This window comes from Electrona antarctica, assembly GCF_951216825.1.
Source record: "Electrona antarctica genome assembly, chromosome: 6".
Classification (NCBI taxonomy): Eukaryota; Metazoa; Chordata; class Actinopteri; order Myctophiformes; family Myctophidae; genus Electrona; species Electrona antarctica.
The window spans coordinates 29,047,062-29,063,713 of NC_136811.1; the positions used below are offsets into that span (position 1 = coordinate 29,047,062).

The following is a 16,652-nucleotide window of genomic DNA, read 5'->3' on the forward strand; positions in this document are numbered from 1 at the left end:
CCAACCTGCCCCCTCTGCCCAGCTCCAGCGACTCTCAGACACATCATGTCTGGTTGCAAGACCAGCCTCACACAAGGCCGCTACACCTGGAGGCACAATCAGGTCCTGACTTGAGATCAAGAGGAGTGCAACAAACTCCTTACCCCCAAGAACAAGCAATCCCATCAAAACAACAATATTCATCCGGGAGGGACAAGAAAAGCCCAAGCATCCTCCAACAAAGCCAGAAACTGGACACCTAGCCATGGCCCGGGACTGGAAGATGCTTGTCGATATTGGCCAGCAACTCATTTTTCCACCTGAGATTGCTTCCACCAACCTTAGGCCAGACATGGTACTCTGGTCCCCTTCACGCAAGTCTGTGTACATAATAGAGCTCACAGTCCCATGGGAGAACTCTGTTGAGGAGGCCTGTGAGCGCAAGAAACTGCGATACACAGAGCTGGCAGGAGACGCAATTCAGCGTGGCTGGAATGCAAAAGTCTGTCCAGTCGAAGTGGGATGCAGAGGATTTGTGGCTTCTTCCACCATGCTACTGAAGGAACTTGGCATCCATGGACAGGCTCTGCGGCAGACAATCAGAACACTTTCTGAAGCAGCTGAAAGAGGCAGCCAGTGGATCTGGATTAAAAGGAAAGACCCTTGCTGGGCTATAAGAACATGACCCCCCCCCCCCCCCCCACACACACACACACACATCTGAGAACTCCATTCAAACCCCTCAAACATGAGGGCATATGAGGTATGCGGTCAGCTGTATGGCTGGCTCAGGGAAGAGGACGCCCCTGCCTTGCATAGTCCCGTGGGAGGCAAATCTTAACGATTGGGCATGGGGCACAAGCTAAGGCTTGATCACCCTTTAGCTGGCCACCTTTGATGAGGGTGTATAGTGTTTGAAGGCCGAAACACCCGCTGATTCAAAGGCACACTACTGAGGATGTGTCCCGAAATTTACATCATACCCTAGTTAGGAAATACACCTCCCAATGCCACTCTTAACATCAAGGAAATCTCATGTGAGCCCACACCATCTATTGGCACAATGGACAGTCTTAACATCACGTCCCGTGTTTTATGATTCTCATACATACACACACACACACACACACACACACACACACACACACACACACACACACACACACACACACACACACACACACACACACACACACACACACACACACACACATACATACATACGTTACCTGTTACCCAACCAATATTGAACATTGACAGCCAGTTATAACCCGACTTTAGTATTTAATTTCAATGTTTTACAGAGAGGCTGAGATTTGAACGTTCGTAGCGGTCGACAGTACTTGCGCGCTCTGCGTGCTCAAGTAGGCACTCGACAGAGTGCAGTTCTAGTTTTACATTTTTTTTGCAACACATTGGAAAGAGGAAACAATATTACAACATACTGTATAGTAGCCTACATACTGTTTCAATCCATAAGTTTCATATCCTACCTGAGATTCGAACCTGGTTCTCCCAATATCTACACACTCAAAAGGGAATCCCCACTTTGCCATCTTCAGACAATACCAGTTGACAACCAGTAGGTGTCCTACCAGAGACCAGGGTCTAAATTCAATGGAAGAGTAGGAAGACCACCAACCACTGCAGATGGACTAATTATATTATATAATAAACATTAAAGTTAAGATTAAATAAAATTACATATTGCAGCTAATACAAGAATAAATAAATAAGTCCCAATATGATGACCACTGGGTCATCAATTTAAAAAGAAAATCCACATGAGCAAAACATTACAGTTCATACAAATCACATTGTGATTAAGCATTGTATTGTATTTTTTTCCTTATCTTATTGGGCGTTTTCAGGACATGAATGCCAATTAAACCAGTATAGTGAGACCTTAACATTAATATAATATTTTAATAATGAATGAGAGCATTGGTATCCAATTTGCATTTCTAATAAACCCAAACTCCCCGGCAGCCAGTAGACGCTAACTCAGCCAATGAATAAAACATCAGGTATAGATCACTGGCACTGCAGTCACAGTGCTTTTTGGCACAGAATACCGGTAGATTTCGTTCTCTTTTTTTGTTTTTACCCAACTGTACCAATATTAAATCAAAATCCAAGTAGATTGGAATAAAAGCCTCCCTTTTACATAAACCATATATCAGTTGCCTCAACATACCTTAATTTACATAACATATTTCATTTTTGAAAGTGTGTAGGTCTACACGTAATAGGTGAAATGAGAAAAGCAATAATCATTGTTCTACTTAAAGTAAGAACATGTAATGGAAAGGGCAAAAAGTCTGAGTACTAAAAAAGATCAGCATTAAGATAGGATGCTGTGTAGATGGGCCAAGGTCATATATGTCGTTCTACAGCAGGTCCAGTGGAGGTCACTGTTGTGTGTCAAAGATATTGGATTCTGACACTTCTGGATAGTTGTAGTTATTCCCTTGTAGCCTAGTTGTCGTTATTCCCTGTTATTCCCTTAACTGTAATTTAAATGCTGACCTACGGGATATGTACCATGTGAGGATATCCACTCTCTCTCTCTGTGTGTGTGTGTGTGTGTGTGTGTGTGTGTGTGTGTGTGTGTGTGTGTGTGTGTGTGTGTGTGTGTGTGTGTGTGTGAGATGGAGAGAGAGAGAGAGAGAGAGAGAGAGAGAGATGGGTTTCAGTTTTCTCTGCAAAGGACAGATTCCACCTGAGATGACACTGCAGTAATATATACACCCCCCTTCTTGTGTATGTGTGTGTGTGTGTGTGTGTGAGAGAGAGTGAGAGAGAGAGAGAGAGAGAGAGAGAGAGAGAAACAGACGGACAGAGAGCGAGAGAGAGAGAGGGGCATGGGGGGATAGCAGGACGAGGTGGGCGGGACTTTGTCCAACGAACGCCCCTTCTCTCTCTGGTCATGTAATATTCAATGAGCACCAAGAGCAAGAGGAGAGAGGCAGACATCAACACAGAAGCAACTTGACGGCAAGACACAGTTCATTCATTTTTAGAACAGGAAGCATGGTCCCTGCATCAAGCACTTACCAGCGGTGTTTACGCCAACCGGGGCGGGTCTGTAGTAACTGTATGGACCCGCTATGGACGGACACCGCGGCTCCGGTATCGCATGCAAATACGTACGCTGACGTCGGCGATCATGTGGCATTTGGCGTAGAGCCTCCTTGTGATCGGCAATTTTTCTGTCGTCTGTTGTCTGGTGGTCGGATATTTGACCCGCTCAGGAATATTGTTCACAGAGTCAAGTTTATCAGTCGCTGAACTATCGCTTTGGGATTTGTTGGTCCACCTGAGCATCGCACCATATTGGGGAGCAGGTAAAAAAAGAAATCGCTAAACTCTTCCACTGTTGTGTTGGAAACGGTCCAAGGGAAAGCTGGCCAAAGTTAAACCTGCATGGGGTTGTTTGTTTTTCAGTTCTATCGTCTGCGTGTGGCTCACAAACACCAACAAGCCTCTGGGTTAATATTTTAACTTGTCTAGCCGCATGAACTTTGCTTGCCCCGCCGTTTACACCTGCATGCGTACACAAACAATGTTCCAATGCTTCGCACACTGTGCCAAGTTGTTAATTGACGTTCGCTCTCATGTGAGTTCTACTTCTACTGACTGTAACCAGCCAGTAAAGCGAGAAGAAGGGAGAACATCGTGTCTACTTTCCCTCCCCTCTTGTGTCGACATAACCAGCAAAATATGGCCGTCCTTTGCCGACATGTTGTTACGTCGGTGGCGAGGGAACATTTTAGAGGAGGTTTCTGTGCCCCTCTCTCCGTCACGTCTTGTTTTAACCACGTTTCAACCCCCGGAGACTCGGGGCATCATGTTATTGTGTTGGCCGTGAGGGGTTTATAATGCTACTTTTGTTGTCCCAACGTGTTTGTGGACAGTTTGATTTCTGGGTTGGTGCCGTGACTGTGTGATGTAGGCGGACCCCTGGTGACGCTGCCTCCCTCCGCGACCACGGCCGTTCTGCTGCTGCAGATAGACAGACCGACACACAGGCAGACAGACTGTGTATCTGTGCACTGCGGTACAATTGCTGTAAAAGTCAGTCGCAGTTGGTCAGAAATTGGTATTGGAAGTTTGGAACTTTTGTGAGCTTTGTACCCAGCCAGGGTGCTTGCAAGTATGTGTGCGGCACTCTGGAGGAGTCTATAGACTTTGCTGTACAGTATGTGACACTCCTGTGTTGTCTACATTATTACATAGTTTGTTTTTTTAGCAAGGGCAGGGCACTGCCAGGCTGCCCCCCAAGACAGTGCTGCACTGAAGTCCACAGACTTTTAGCAAGAGAGGACTCGTATGCAATAATTTAGCAGACACGAGTCTTATCCAGAAAGACTTAGTGCATGATCAAAGTGGCATGAATGAACCCTAGTCAACAAACGACAGGGTAAGTGCTGTCCACCTGCATTGTAGTCACCACTGAGTCTAAACTGTTTGGCAGTTTTCAGAATACATAAGAAGGAAGCCATTAAGACTTTGGGCTTAAATGAGGAATTTGACTTGAGGGTTATGCTATAGTTATAGTACATCCATTGTAGGGTTGTACACATGCAATTAATGATGGTATATTATGTATACATATTGTTTCCTAGTGTAAAGTATTGTCTATCTATCACATCTGGTGCTGCTTTGGCTTAGGAAAGTAAAAGGTCGGACTGTTGGCACACATGTGCAAAACAACTCATGAACAAGAGCTTGTGTTGTTGCATGTCGCCAAGACTCCCCATGACAATCTAATATCAAAATGTTGACAATTAAGATGTTTTGCAATGATGTGTGTGTGTGTGGAAGCATAGTTTTATCCTTAAAGCCATGAATAGCTCACCTAAAATCTAAATTCTACTACTCACCTTTCATGCCACTGAAACACGGGTGATGTTTCTTAGTCCACATAACACATAGGGACGTACCTATTATTACAACTTTGTAGCAGCCTTTACCAAAACCGAAGTTAAAGGTGAACAGTTGGCGTTACAAGTAGGGCAAAAATGACCATAACATTACTCTAGCTCATTCAGCATAATCAGTTTTTTCTGAAAACAATGGCTATACTACTATAGGTCTACTATACTAGTAGGCCTATATTTACATGGTTATTTAATATTTAGTGTATGTTCTGCTCAGCAAGAAAGCAAAATCCTCCTGTGTGTTTACAAGGTCTGAGTATGCACAGCAGCACATGCATGAACAACAACCGTCAAAAACAACCTCTGTAGTGAAGAATTGCACTAAATGGTGTAAATATTGGTCTTTGAGTTATTTTGGAAAAGACTGCTACAAAGTTGTGCTGGCACACACAGAGAGCTGTGTGTTATATCTTATGTGGATATTGAAACTTCACCTGTGTCTCAACTAGAATGAAACTATTATGTTAAGCTGTTTAGGTAATTAACAGCAGTGTTGGCTAGTAAAAAGGATGCATGATATATATAGGTCCTCCTATCAGTATCAGCCAATAATTAGTTAATTACTTTAAAATGTGTTATTGGTGGCCCGGGCGGCTGGCGTAGCCGTCTGGGCACCTTGGCTGGTAAATCCAGTCTGGCAGTGTGCCGCGGGTTCGACTCCCGATCCCGACCGCCTTTACTGTGTGTCACCCCCCCCCATCTATCTCTCCCCATTTCCTGTCAGCCTACTGTATACCTATCCCTCTAAAAATAAAAATAAAGGCGAAAGCCACAAAAAATATATCTTTAACAGATACCAAAAAACACATGTACACATACAAGACACACTATTGTTACAAATCTTCTTTCATAATTCATATGACTATTGAAATGACTGAATCTTAGCCAAATTTCAATATCGTGCATCCCTACTAGCAAACAAACACAAAAAATGAATGCTTAGTGTTTTTGTTACCCTGATGATCATGCATATTTTGTGTATTTATTGCCATTTGTCTTCTTTATTTAACCCATCCTAACGGAGCAGTACTGTGAGCAGCCAATTCTCCAGCACCAGGGGACCAGCTCCAGATCTAAGACATAGCATAGATAGACTACATCACGTACCAATGTTCTATGAAGGTGGACCATGCACCGGGTATGTTCCAATTATTGTGTGTGTGTGTGTGTGTGTGTGTGTGTGTGTGTGTGTGTGTGTGTGTGTGTGTGTGTGTGTGTGTGTGTGTGTGTGTGTGTGTGTGTGTGTGTGTGTGTGTGTGTGTGTGTGTGTGTGTGTGTGTGTGTGTGTGTGTGTGTGTGTGTGTGTGTGTGTGTGTGTGTGTCAGATTTCTACTGAAATATATACAATAGTAAAAGTCATACTGTGTAACATTCATTGTAGTAGTTGGTCTGTTTCATTGACACTGCTTGTAGCTCCACTGTATATTGGCCTATACAGAAGGAACGCTGAAAAATGAATGCCTGGAGGATATTTTGTAACACTGGTTGTCAGAAACTGTATTTATTAACTGTAAAATACATAAATAAACAAATGTCTGTTGCCTATGTCATTTTGGTGTGAGTGCCAACACTAGCAAATAAAGATAATGTTTAATAGTGTTTAGTTGTCAAAAAACACATTGATAAAATATTTTGAAAGATTATATAAAAAAAAGAAGTTACACAGTATGACTTGAGTATGGTCTGGGACCTCTAAAGTGTAACTATTGAATAATTGAGGTGTACAAATGTTAGATGGTGCTTTACTGTGTATGCGTTCCTGCAAAAAAGTGTGCAGACAAAAATGCTGCCAAATAAATGTTAGACATAAGTGTTCAATGTAAGCGATCAAGTTTACAGAAGGACATTGAAGTCATTTTCTTTCACTACTACCTGGTAATTTAAATGGTTTTGGGAAATCATTTAAATATCAACAACTTGCATTATCTGAAAATGGCAATATTTTCTCCTGCAAGAAACTACATAAATGAGAGAAAAATCTGAATCGGTGTAGCAACATTGTCTTCACCTGTAGCGGTTGGTTCAGACATGACATGGCCGCCTGAGTCGTAGGGTGGAATAGGGAGGCAACGGTGTATGGCCATATTCTTTAGGGGTGGGAATGTGCTCTTCAGGCACTAGCCTAATAAATTACAGACCCCTACATTCATTTTTCAGGCTGTCTGATGCTTTTGTGAAAAATGATGGTCTTTGGTGTGAGTCATGGTGGATTGGTTGAGCTCTCAGATGTTGTCATCATGACCTGGCATGCTCAGCTCTGTGATGATGTCACTAAATCCTATATTGAGTTCTGTTCTGTACTCCACTCGGCTGTGTGCTGCTTGGTTACTATTATGTGTTGTTAGGTGACTAAGGCAACTACAGACATGAGCTCATCACTTGTGGGCGGATCTCAGTGAGAGAAAGAGACAGGACAGAGACAGAGAGGAAGACAATAGGTGCATCCCAAGTGTCTCAACTTAGATCCATGTTTCTCTAACTTGTGTATGTTCCTTGCATCTTAGACCCTAACAAGGATGCATCGCATCATGGAGAGTTGCAGGACTGCAACTATCGGTTATCTTCTTAGTGATTATTCTATTGATTTCTTTTTCAATTAATTTAATAACCAAGAAGCACATTTTTATCATTTTTATTTTTTATACTGTATACAAATCAAAGTGAAATTTCTTTTAAAATTCACACAACAATATTGAAAATTGCCGATCTGCATCTATCTACAAGCTTGTTGATCTGAAGTTAAAAAACAACTATTGTTTCCTCCCCTCCGATTGTTGATTATTGTTTATAATTTATTACATTGATTGAATTGATTAGTTTGATTAAGTGTTGCGTCCCTAGATGGAAGGAAACCAATCAAACCATGCACAGAGAGAGGGAACAAGAAAATACTGTATACTTCCTTTCCTCTGAAATGTGAAGTGAAGTCCCATTTCTATTACAGAGGTAAAACTGGATCTGCTGCCAGCGTCTGTCATTACCGTTAATGCTCACTGACACAAACAGTAATGCTCACTGCCACAATCACACAGTCATTCTGTGGGAAACACCGCACACATTATCTTTACTAACAAAACATGCAGTGATTATTTAGAGGCAAATGTATGGTTTATATCAGTGACAGTTTGGCTCTTGAATTGAGCAGCTAATGTGGTATCCATGTGAATGCTTGTTACTGATTAATGTAATATTGTCTAACACAGGTCGGATAAATATGGCAATACTGTACAATAGACATTACACACATGTTAGCCTATGAGGGGTTAGCTGTTAGTGTGATTGTTTACATCACATAAACTTAATTTATCCATGTTCCACTTCTTGCATTAAAGTCCTATCAAGTTCTGCAAGTAATCTTGTAGATCGACTAGTTTTGCACGACATACAACACCATTGAGCAACGGAGTATAAAATAACGCTTCAATGTTTAATCGATTTGTTCATAAAAGATACATAAAAAAAGTGCTTCTCGATTATTCAATTAAACTAAAAAGAAATCAATTGCTAAGAAAATCATCGATCATTGCAGTTTTATAAGATTGATCACATGATTGGCTTTTAAAGACTTCATGTGTTAACCTATTTGTCAATATGTACAGAAAAGGAGAGACATAGCTTTCCACCAAGCTTAGAGGCTCTCTGCTCTGCGTCATCAATACAGAACACAAGCATGCCTCCATGGTTAGCTTTGGGCCAATCACAAGAGCCTAGAGATCTTAAACACAAAGAGAGATCTTATATTTGTTGCATTCACTGTAGTGCAACTAATTCAACTTTAGTGCAGTCCTAGAATTTAAGCTTCAGTTATTAACTTATCAGATTGAAATAGAGAAAACAGCCAGCACACAGTAATTGTCCTTGCTTTTCACATAGTTTAATTTTACCTCTCCACGGACAGGTCTTCCTCAGCGTGATTTATTAGATTACCAAAATGAATAAACAATGAGGTATACAAAGGTGAAGGTCATATAGCCAAGACAATATTTTACAAACACATGCGCACACAATGCACATAAGCAGTGAGGCTATTACATGAATGTTACATGAATAATTGTAAATGGCATGCCATCATGTTAAAACATGTTCACACATCCCCACTGTAGACGGCATTGGTTCGTATCAAAACATTGAACTTTTCTGCTGCTGGATGCATAATGTGCTTACTTGGCTAGCCTGTTACCATGGTAACATAGCCGCCTGAATCGGAGTCTTGGGATATCATCTCTGTCGAGTGGAAACCTCATACCGTATGTCCAAAACTTTTCAGTATTGAAATGGTAGCAGATCCACAGTAAAAAAAAATAATCTTGTGGATCTGCTATGATGCTTTTGTGTGACACAGTAGTATGATCAACTAGGATATTAATTTACTGAAAAACGCAAAAAGTTCGAATATGGATATAGGTTTCTGTCTGACAACAACAATATGTTTATGGCTCACATGGTTTATGGCTCACCATTTTCGTATTGCAGTTATTTTTATCTTACATCACACTCTGAATGGGACAGAAACCCTGCTCCAACAATAAAGCCATCGTGTCTAAACTTTGCCCATACATCCAATCAGCAAGGTCTATCAGAAACTACATTCAAGATTGTGTAGCCTATTACACGGGAGTGATGACCAAACAAGTTTCCTTGAGCTTCCAAATTAGCCCTTCGCTAAACCCCACCCCAAAAAGCGATTGTCCAATGCCAATCTAAGTAGTTTAGCAACTGTTGCTATGCAGGTCACCTCATAGCTGTCAATGTTATTTTGCATGGCTGTGTTGCTGAACACATACACAAGCTTGACGTCGGGAAAGTTACACGACTGACCCACCCAGGTGATGGCAATAATACTAATGACCGTAGTCTTACCGTGCAACATGAAAACTTCAACAACAATGAATCAACTGGAAGTTGATTGTTGGATACTGTTTCTCTCTCTGTCATTTCTTCGTATTTCTAGTTTATTGAAAAAGTGTCATGTGCATTTGTCCAATGCATAGCCTACTGCAGGCCTTGTTGACTAGATTTAGAAGACATTTTGGAGCTCTTACTACTGAAATGATGGATTATTTATATGGAGAAATCCCGTCATTGTATCTCAATGGGAGAGAAGGACCGCTTGCTCTGTCTCCTCGCTGCTAACTTGCCTATTGGATAAGGATGGGTTGGGGAGGGACTTAGTTAAGGGCTAATTGATTGATAGTAAAGTGTATTCCTTTCCTTTGTTGCACTGCTGCAACCCTTCAGAATAGGGATGAACAATATTGACATTTTAGCCAATAACCGATCAATTTCATCGTCAAATCGATCCATACCGACACCAATATTGAAATACAAATTTCCAGCATGGTTTACTGTACATCTGTTTTACAGTAATTGTGATTCCGGGTGCAGATGTAAACATTTGCAGTTTCTCATTCAAACATACATATAAAGTAAAATATTGGTTAGAAATGTCAATAATTACCGATGCTTATTTGACAGATGATTTAAAAGTATCAGCCGATATAACAATATGATGAACGATTATGCTGCGGTAGCTAGAAGATGGCAACACTGGAATGCCTTCCCTCTAATTCCTGCTATGGGGAAATAATTTCTTCATTATTTATTCACTTTATTATAGCTTGATCACAGCCCTGCATGGGCATTAGCCTGTTGCTATGCAGACCAGATCAAGTAAGTACCCATGAACAGTGCAGCACTTTGATGAGATTTAAATTAATTCGGCACCAGTCCCAAATTCAGCCTCCAGCCATCTCTTTCTCACCCTTTCAGTCTCAACCTGTGTCTCTGTCTCTATATTATATTTTGTAAATGTAGGCTACACATCTCTCTTTAAATGTAGGCTACACATCTCTCTTAACACCCACGATGGGACCTACACAGTCACTGTAGTACTGGTGACTCTCCACCCCTCACACAAACACAATGGGACCTACCGTACACAGTCACTGTAGTACTGGTGACTCTCCACCCCTCACACAAACAAATCATGTATAAGCACACGTTTATCCTCCTACACACTGCTGCTTGGGCTGATAGAGGAGAAAGCATTCAAAAGGGTAAAACACACACACACACACACACACAGTGAGTCTGGTACTGCATTATAATCTCCGTAGAAGCACTCTACTCCTCCAACCCTCCAGGTGTTATATTATTTGTGATAAACAACTATATATATATATATATATATATATATAAAATAAACAAACAAACAACCTTCTTTGCTCCTGTGAATGTTGCCGCTAAAGCTATTGATGCTGCTATTGACATTACTGAAGAGTCTGGAAAATGGATTGGATTTGGTGTTTGGCAGCATTAGCTTAAAACCATGATCAACAATCATTAGGAACTATCAGGTCTTCTACAGATTTGAATGACACAACTCTCAGAGAGGTGACTGGTGATATGTGGCATGGCTCAGACAGACCACAGACCATACAGGGAGAGAGAGACAGCAGGCTACCAGGAACCTTCATACAAGTTTAATGAGCACTGAGACAGTATGGCTCCAGAACACAGCTCAGTCTGCAGACTAGGGTTATAAAGGGAGGTAATATTACTGTTATTTGTCAGTAACTTGGAATCTTTGGTTATTCTGGCTGTTTTCATATACACATGAAGCACCTTGTGCATCAGATGTAATGTGTTTTTCTTAGTGTTTGACATTGTGACAAATTCAAACTCATTAATGTGATTGCACTAATTAGATTTTCCTCTGTTACTGCCATTATTATTATCTCCGCCAGGCATGGCAATTGTGTGTGTGTGTGTGTGTGTGTGTGTGTGTGTGTGTGTGTGTGTGTGTGTGTGTGTGTGTGTGTGTGTGTGTGTGTGTGTGTGTGTGTGTGTGTGTGTGTGTGTGTGTGTGTGTGTGTGTGTGTGTGTGTGTGTGTGTGTGTGTGTGTGTGTGTGTGTGGACCGATAAGCATGAAACTGCACTGTAAGAAAACTCAAATTTCTGGAGGCCAATATTTGCAATTTCCCCTAGAGATGTCCAAACATTGCGCGATTTGGTACACATTACCTCTATAGTCATTATCAAGATGAATCTGTGCAATTTTTCATATTCAATCCTGATTGGCTAAGATTGACTTCCAAAGTTTGCAGGAGTGGCTCAGTTGCGCATCTACAATCTACGGTGATGCTTGGCCAAGACCCGCCCCTGGCTACCTCTGATTGGCTACATTCAGCATGCACACACACAGGAGCACTGTTTTTTTCACATTGAATTCCTGTGTGTGTGTGGGTGTGTGTGTGGGTGTCATGCGCGTGTGTGTGTGTGTGTGGGTGGGTGTCATGCGCGTGTCTATCAAACGGCTCCAAGACAATACTTCATATTTGGTGTGACAGCATGGACTCGAAGGACCTGCACATGTCACGACTCACACCCAGCACTCATGCTACGCTTAAACTCCTCCCCTGTATGGATCAGTAACTCTCTACACCCACTCCAGGTCTCAAGCTTGAGATTTTAGGATACTTTACTGCTAGAGGGCAAATCCAGCTCAGCATAAGCTAAAATGCAAAAGATTGTTGGAATTGTTTCTCTTTTGTCGGCAAAAAGAAACAAGAAAGGAAAAAGCCAGTATTATAATGCTCGTACTCGGTATGAGTGAGTACCAAGTGTACCTGCAGTTGGTTAGTCCTACAAAAGCCATGTTGAGCACGCAAGTTGTAATCCTCAATATAACACAAAGTCTAAATAAGTCATAAGCAGCAACCACTGTTTTCATGAAACCAGCATTCTTGAGCACTAATTCAAAATTGAAGTGCAGTTCTAGTTGAGCTTTTGATCTTTGAGTTAATACTGCTAGGCACGTCCCAACAGAATAGAAGAAAAAAAAAACATGATGTTTTCTCATTTTGTCTTGTTCAGATCAACATTATCCTACAGTGGAGCTCCAAGTCCAATCCTTTCTAGCCATCTCATCCTAGCTGTATGGAATCACAATGACACAGTAGCTCCTTCTAGTCTCCTCAGTGTCCACACCATGCCACTATCCTGCATTAGTACTACTGTATCTGTGACGAGCACTGTGTCCACTGTTGCCATAGCAATGCTGTGGTAATGAGTCTGCATTATAATGATCATGTCTCTCTCTGTGGGTTGTCCAATGAGTTTAGATATCATGGGGATATCAGTATCCAAGTTTAATAATGCTTCTCAATCCATTAAAGAAGTTGTCAGTTGGGGGCGCTCGGTGGCTTAGTGGTCAGGCACGTACCACATAGGCTCTAGTCTCACTTTCTGTCAGTCAGACAGCAAGTACCCGATTCAACTCCCAGGCCGGGCTGGCCATTTGCTGCTTGCAACTCATCAGCTTTCTCCCCGTTTCCTGTCTATCTTTGCTGGCATTATCAATAAAAGCTAATCTCAATATTTAACTTTAGATTTTAATTGAAATTTATGGGAAACCACACACACTCCCAGTTAAGATCATTGAAGTTAAACGGTCTGAGCACTGCTACTAACTACAAAGATAACTACAACTATATTGTTCACCATATGTGTGGTGTGGACTCTGCCATCCACTTGACTTCTAAAGAGTGATCTTTAAAACTGTTTTTACAGCTCTAGTTTCGGGTGTGTGAACGGCACTTTAATGGACTTTTTGATGGCTGTAACCGTTGGACGTTGACCTGCTTCTATTAAACATAGTATGAATTACAGTTTAACTTTTTCACTGCTATCTACGTTTATAAACGTAGCTAGGCTATCGGTACCTACTGGTGCTAACTACGTGTACGTTCGTACTTCGTAGACAACCGTATACTCCATATATGAAAGCAGCGACCATCAATTTACCTTTTAGCATTGCTCCGGTTAGTACGGAGGCTCGTCCCCACCAGCTATGGGATTTTTAAATCCAGAGCCTCCATTATGACAGGATTTTCAAAGCGCTGTATCTCAAAAGGTTCGAGCGCTGTCCATGGTGAGCCGTCACACAACCGACGATCGTAAATCATTTGTGAGTTTGTATCGCTTCGCTGAGCACATGTAACTGGTTGTAATGATAGCTAAGGGGTCTGAGCTAATGCGACTGATCACTGTGCTCACATCAGCAGCCCCCACCTCCCTGAATAACCCGGAAAGGAAACAAGGAGTTAGTGGACGGGTGGCATTCCTTAGGTGTGCGTATTCTGCCACCTAGTGGCAGCAAAACAAGTTAAGTCTGTTTTTCAGAATTGCTTTAAAAGCTGTCTCACTGTTATGTCATGTGTAGGTTTATTTCTGTTGTATGTGTGTCTTAAAACTAGAGTGTGGCTGAAAATAGGCCTGCACTAAATAGAATAAGGCACTGTATGCAACAGGATACTGCATGAGGCACCCACAATATCAAGCCATTCTAATTAAGTCTCTGTAGTCTCTGTTTAATTACAGCTGTTGTTGTGGTGTATGATGTATACGCCTATACCGTGCACACGTTAGTTCACCGGTAGAGATGATGCTACCGTGTCCCCTGCGGTATTCCCTTTAGGGTGGGCGATGTCGCAATTCAGAGGGCGGTACTGTTTTATGTGATGTGGGTAGGACTTCTTTAGTGATTCTCACATGACGGCAACAGGAAAACATGGAAGAAGAGAGTGAAATTAATCAACTCGAGATGAGGGAGAAGAAAAACGGGTGCAACTAGTATCCAGAAAATGTATATTGTGATATATTGTAATATATATTATTTTAATATCTAAAAGTTTGCCATTGTCTTTTTTTCTTTATGCCTTTCTCTCATCCAGATAATGTCCAGTCATGCAGTTCCCTGATGCTGGCCACCACTGGAGCTGACCCTGTCAGAGGGCTATATCCCACTTACAACATAGTACCCCTGACGGACACTCAAATTCCACCATTGTCTTGCATCTCTACCCAGCTACCCCTGCATCAAGGGTAGGCCTCAGCCCAAGGCATTTGCCCCCATTTTCCCTTTGAGAAATGCCCCTGTACTAGGAGCTTATGCCTTGGATAGGACCTCCTAGCACAGGCCCTTCTTCCTTGTTGACCTTTGCCACCCTAGCTGAGGCATTTCTGCTTCACAGTTCTAGAAGAGGATCCACATTAGACAAGAACTCTAGGCATTATTTTAATACTAGAGCCTAAACAGCAGTTTGCTGCACCACATCCCTGTTCATCACGCACTCAGGCTCTAACAACTATGGCTAGCCGACGCAAGGCCTCTACACCCTGCATGATCCGACCAGAGCAGACCTTGGTGGAGACGGATGAGGAGGAAGAGGAACCGCAGGAAATGGAGGTGTGTTAGATTTTATGTATTTTTAACCAGTGTGGGCTCAACACCTGTGGTTTTTTTGAGGAATACAGTACAACTGAAACGGAGTACAAATGATTGTTTGTAAGAAACTGTAACATCGTTTTTCTGTGCTATGCTTTGGTACAGTAAATGGTCAGCAGTAATGTCAAGAATATGAGGAGTCTCAGTCAATAACTTAAACATGCCAGAACACCGGTATGGTCTTTTAACACAAATCCAATGTAACATTACATCTTCCCCATCTGTACTGGTTTGACAGCAGCAAAGAAGATGGTTGCTACGCAGTGGAAACCTCCTCACACATTAACGTTTCGCCAATGGGCTCTAACTTTGTTTTTAGATGTCTATCTAGAGATGTCAACGGCGATGTTACATGGAGCAAAAGAGGAAAATGTTAATATTTGGTCTAACATTGCAGATAAAATGAATGATATGATTTAGTTTTATTTCCCTTTTACACAGTGGTAAGACATTTGGCACAGGTATGGTTTTCGTTACATCGTTGGTCCTGGGAGGGAGGGAGGGGTGGGTGGGTTTGTTTTTATGTTTTTGTTTTGTTTTCTTTATTCATTCATAATGTCGTATTGTACTGTTTTTTTGTTACGAATAAAAAAAACAATTGATAACAAAAAACACATCCAATGAATAGACTAAATTAAATAATAGTGGAAAAGGCTAAATGAATGTGTTTACAAATATTATAGCGAAGTTTCTGTTTTACAGACGACAGCAGAAGATCATGCTGAGGAGGGACCGATGGAAACTGATATCTCCAGAGAGAAGCATCCTTTTGTGGACAAACCCCAGGAACCTCCATTAGCTCCAGACAAACCAGAAACGGAGCCACCCGACTCCTCCAAACCTCAGCGCAGACAACAAGGAGGCTATGAGTGTAAATACTGTTCCTTCTCCACCCAGAACATCAACACCTTCAAAGAGCATGTCGATGCCAACCACCCAAATGTCATCCTCAACCCTCTATACCTGTGTGCCGTCTGCAACTTCAACACAAAGAAGTTTGACACCCTAACAGAGCACAATGAGAGATGTCACCCGGGGGAGAGCAACTTCAAGTTCAAACGGATTAAACTGAACAATCAGACGATCTTGGAGCAGACGATAGAAGGGTGCAGTAACAGCGCGGTTATTTACAACACATCAAACTCTGGTAAAGGACAGTTACCGGGTACACACTCTCACAGTAAGTCTGCCGTGGTCAAGGGTGGCAAGTCGAGAGCAGCATCGGATAATAAACGGACAGAGTCTCACTTAGGTAAGTTGACTCCAGATCTGTCCAAGAAACCATTCACTGCAGTCAATGTAAACGGAACCGTCATCATCCCAGAGTCGACGCTCCTCAAAGCAGATGGCCTTTCCCACATCATGCCTTCTCTGCAGCGACCTCAAAACTACTCCCAGGTAGGAAATAAGGAATCAATGGCCAGGATACAGCCAGTCGAGC

The 16,652-nt window shown here is 42.0% G+C and overlaps 1 protein-coding gene across 7 annotated transcripts in view; it reads left to right on the top strand.

The window, feature by feature from the left end:
- The first annotated feature begins 2,857 nt into the window (after positions 1-2,857).
- The window catches only part of zhx2a (zinc fingers and homeoboxes 2a), a 32,697-nt gene continuing 18,902 nt past the window's right edge, over positions 2,858-16,652 (top strand). The window contains exons 1-5 of one of the 7 annotated variants that reach the window (XM_079502701.1): positions 2,858-2,976; positions 5,950-6,060; positions 13,986-14,088; positions 14,658-15,172; positions 15,914-16,609. In XM_079502701.1, coding sequence (XP_079358827.1) covers positions 15,074-15,172; positions 15,914-16,609 — 795 coding nt within the window. In that variant the 5' untranslated portion in view covers positions 2,858-2,976; positions 5,950-6,060; positions 13,986-14,088; positions 14,658-15,073. Of the gene's footprint in view, positions 2,977-3,030; positions 3,327-5,949; positions 6,061-13,985; positions 14,089-14,657; positions 15,173-15,913; positions 16,610-16,652 lie in introns of those variants that run through there. The other 6 variants (XM_079502699.1, XM_079502700.1, XM_079502698.1 and 3 more) reach the window with 6 other exon arrangements.